Source organism: Sinocyclocheilus grahami, unplaced genomic scaffold (genome assembly GCF_001515645.1).
Source record: "Sinocyclocheilus grahami isolate Dianchi unplaced genomic scaffold, SAMN03320097.WGS_v1.1 scaffold69.1, whole genome shotgun sequence".
NCBI classification, from domain to species: domain Eukaryota; kingdom Metazoa; phylum Chordata; class Actinopteri; order Cypriniformes; family Cyprinidae; genus Sinocyclocheilus; species Sinocyclocheilus grahami.
Genome location: NW_015505248.1, coordinates 1,697,811 through 1,701,859, shown reverse-complemented (window position 1 = coordinate 1,701,859; position 4,049 = coordinate 1,697,811). Strand labels below are relative to the sequence as shown.

The 4,049-nt window shown below is 35.7% G+C and overlaps 1 protein-coding gene across 1 annotated transcript; it reads left to right on the top strand.

Annotated features, from left to right (window-relative positions):
* Positions 1-1,370: 1,370 nt before the first annotated feature.
* LOC107585342 (heme-binding protein 2-like) lies at positions 1,371-2,612 on the top strand. The gene is made up of 4 exons (XM_016272344.1): positions 1,371-1,505; positions 1,603-1,729; positions 2,121-2,289; positions 2,374-2,612. The coding sequence occupies exons 1-4, from the start codon at positions 1,371-1,373 to the stop codon at positions 2,546-2,548; spliced, it is 606 nt and encodes a 201-aa protein (XP_016127830.1). The 3' UTR covers positions 2,549-2,612.
* Positions 2,613-4,049: the final 1,437 nt, after the last annotated feature.

Genomic DNA, 4,049 nt, shown 5'->3' with positions numbered 1-4,049 from the left:
TATATATATATATATATATATATAACTAAATTTAAAATTGATAAATATCAGACTGTAGGGATGGTCCTAAAGGATGGCTCTTTATCTATTTATTTATTATAGGTCATTGTTAAAAAGGTAATGTGTCTAGCTATTATTATTATTATTATTATTATTATTATGGATAAAAAATAATCTAGTACACTCTAGTACTCTTTTATGTTGTGCACACTGGCACTGGACTCATTGTAAGTGTTCACAAACAGTTTGGGATAAACTGTTTGGAATGACAATATGCATCTATGAAGATCTGTGTAGGTGGGTCTGTCAAGCAAGTGTCACATCACAGAGGTCAGTTTACAGAACATAACACTGTTTTGGAAAATGTGTTGCTAATTTGATCAGGTATTGTCTAAGATGTGGGTCAGAGGACAGGCTTTCGTCTCACATTATTCAAATTGGTTCTGGAAGCAGAGGCATCTTTATAAGCACAATTTGTGTTACCTTATACCTCACTCAAACTTACCTGTTAATAAACTGCATCCGTGCACATCTATTTCTAATTAAGCTTCCTCTAAAAGTGAAAATAAAAGCGATTTAGACATCTCACCTGAGCCAACATTTAAACATCATGAAAGTGTATGATTTATGAAGGGATATGTGGTGAGCGTGCTGAGCTGTTTTCATTATGAAAATTATTTTATGATTAGTGCTGGAAGAACACTGCATGGATCACTTTCAAGTAAATGATTGGCTCTTACCGGTTGAGCTCCTCTTCAGCCTACCAGTTTTATTTTGAATGAAAGAGCCAAATTATTTATGAGGAAATTTTCCACTTTTTTCCCCTTCATTTATATAACTCTGGTGATTCCAGCTGACACCAGACATTAAGCAAGCCCTAACTTTGCCAGTTTAGTCAGTTTAACAGTGACTCATTAGTCTTATAACTGACACTTTTATTCAAAGCAATTTACTTATTACTGGAGTTACTAATGATGAAATGCTTTGCTCAAGGACACACTGCTGATAGTTAATAGATCAGTGCTGTGGGGTTCAAACACACAAATGTAAGTCATTATTCATTAAATATGTGTCATAGTGCTTTGTAATGCTTCCCTGGAGTTTATAGTATATCCTTTTTTTGTGCCCTATCCATTTTAATTGCATGGAAAAGATCTACTCTTCTTTTACATTTCCCCTTTGTGTCTCATGGAAGAAAGAAAACCTGTACTCTCCTGTAGCAGGTTAATTGTTTTCCTGGTGTCATACTAGATGGTAGTTTAGTGGCGATGGGAGGGAGAGTTTTGTGAAGTGTAGAGGGGTGTGTCTACAGGATGAGGAGAACACCATAAACAAACAACCTGTGACAACATTTTTCTTCTTGCAGTGCAATGGCGAGGACTCTACTTTCCGTTCTGTGTCTCCTGGTTGGACTTGTATGTTTCCCAAGTACAGAATGTTGGGAAGCACCCTGGTTCTGTCATGGATGTGAGTGTCCTGCGTACACTGTGGTACAACAGTATGAGGTAGGCTGACGATTTTTGTTTTGTCGTTTGGGATATTTCAAATTCGGTCTTATCTATGTTAAATATTTATATCATTGTGTTAATAATACATAAACAGGGATTTGAGGAGCGCAACTATGAAGTGAGCCATTGGATTACCACTGATGTTGCGAGTACCAGCAACAGTGATTTAAAAGATGGATTTTGGAAATTGTATTATTTCAATCAAGGGCAAAACAGCGAGAGTAAGTAAGCTACACGGGTTACACTTTACAATAAGGTCTCATTTGTTAACATTAGATAATGCATTTATTAACATGAACTAACTAGGAGTAATACTGTACATTATTTGAGCATTTATTAACCTTTTATAGTGTTAGTTTATACAAATTGTCCACTGTTTATTCATATTAGTTCACAGTGTTTTAGTAGATGTACAAATTAACATGAACTAATATTTATAAATGCTGTAAAATATATTGTTTATTGTTAGTTTATGTTAACTAGTGTTACTGCTACACCAAACTCATGGTGCTGATTAGATCATATTTGACTTTTTATAAACATTCCAGCATGGTAATCATATTTTAATAATGTCATTTTATAATGATAGTGAATCATAATTTTACTTGTCAGATAAGGAGATTGCTATGACCAGGCCTGTGGGGGTCTCTGTGAAGGAAGCTGATGGTATGGGGGAGCAACAGGTGTCCATTTCCGTCTTTCAGTCTGACGCGGACATCCCTGAGCCCAACGATAATACCATCAGGAAAACAGTCATACCAGGCGGTACTGTCTACGTCAGGTTAGTTATTTTAGGAAAGGATGACAGTCAAAAACACTTTGACACTTTCTCATTTAAACATTCTCTCTTTGCTGGTCATTACAGGTCGTTTAGTGGTGTGACATCTGATAAAGACGCCTTAGAGAATGTGCAGCAGCTTAGAGAGGACCTCAGGGCTGCAGGAAAGGAGTTTGTTGAAAACAGATTTGATGCAGCTGGATATGATGCACCATGGGATTTGATCAACAGGCACAATGAAGTTTGGGTTCGTGCACCCTGATGACTTGCAGATCCTGAAAGTTCTGTCCCTCATTCCTACGGTGTAACCTCTTTTTACTTTAAAGTTCCAGTCAATTGAATATTTCCTTGCATATCATATGATAATATAGTGTTTCAATCTTAAACAATGTATTAATGTTTTGTTTTGTGCAATAAAAGTGTGGAAGCACTTTGGAGTTGTTTGACAGCATTATAAACTGGTTTTAGGAATGTGACGTCTGTCATCTACACAGGTTTAAATAGGTATACACTGAAAATGCAGTTGAATTTTACTGAAATCTAATGCTAATAGCTTTGACAATAACACTTTTGACCTCTTTATTCAAGACATTTTTGTTCTTTTTTATTATGCATTGTATGTAAGCCATTCTATTTTTCAGTTTAAGACAGTCTATGTAATTAATTCACCCAAGTTTATGGACTTATTAAATGATTGAAAACTGTGTAAAATAAATGCATTCCAATAAGAAGATGATAAATATTAAGACCTAGAAAAGACACTGAAACCCGATACATAAAATACAGAAAGTTTCCAAAATACAAAAGAGAAGCAGGTTTAGGAATGATCTGAATGGGAAAATTTTGATTTTAGGTTATCAGTTTTTGGTCATGTTACAAGAAACTCCACCCATTTAAACTGGTCTAACTAGTGATCCAGAACATCCCTTAAGCTGCTAATGAAACTATTTGATTTAAATAGCTCAATGCTCAGTGATAGACACTAAATAAATGTGAAGTTGAATGTCATTCCAGTTCAAATATGTAAGAAAGCATGTGACTTCAGACCATGTTTTTGTAATTTGCAGCTTGGTGCTTATTCAGTGACCTTAAAATACATAAAATAGTGAGTTGTTTCACAGCATGGTTGTATGGACCTGAATTCATAGGCCTGCAGCACTATGCTTGTGTGATTGTTTGTTGATGGGGGTTTCCCTCTTGTGTATAATATGGTAGTGTACTAGCTGAGAGGAAAACTGGGTCAGCCCACATGAGACGTTTTGTCATTGTGACTGATCTAAAGTCAGTTTAATTAGTCACATCTTCTCTAACAAAGCCAGGAAATGTGATGAGGCTGCATTTTCCTACGTCTGCAGTACCACGCTGCAATTCTTACACAAAATGGACCAGCAACCTCACCTGAGTGAGAGAGCAAACTTTGAAGTCTCTCTGAAAACTGTCTTAACTCACTCTCCTTGGCTGGTTAAATAGCATACAGAAGTTAGCATACCAACATTGAAAGCAAGTAAAACAATTAGCTGACCTTAAATCAAAGTTTTTATTTCATTTTCAAGACAGACTCATTTGCTAATTTAGTCACAAAGAAACATATAAAAATGTCCAAATATGATTAAATACTGACTCACTGGTCACTGAAAGCAAATACGCACTCTTGTGTTTAATAGCTACACATGCTAAGATTCATAGTTGTATTATTGTACACTAGGTGGCAGCACTGACTCGTGATGTTTCTCTAACCTCTTCTACTTTACATATGGCATCAA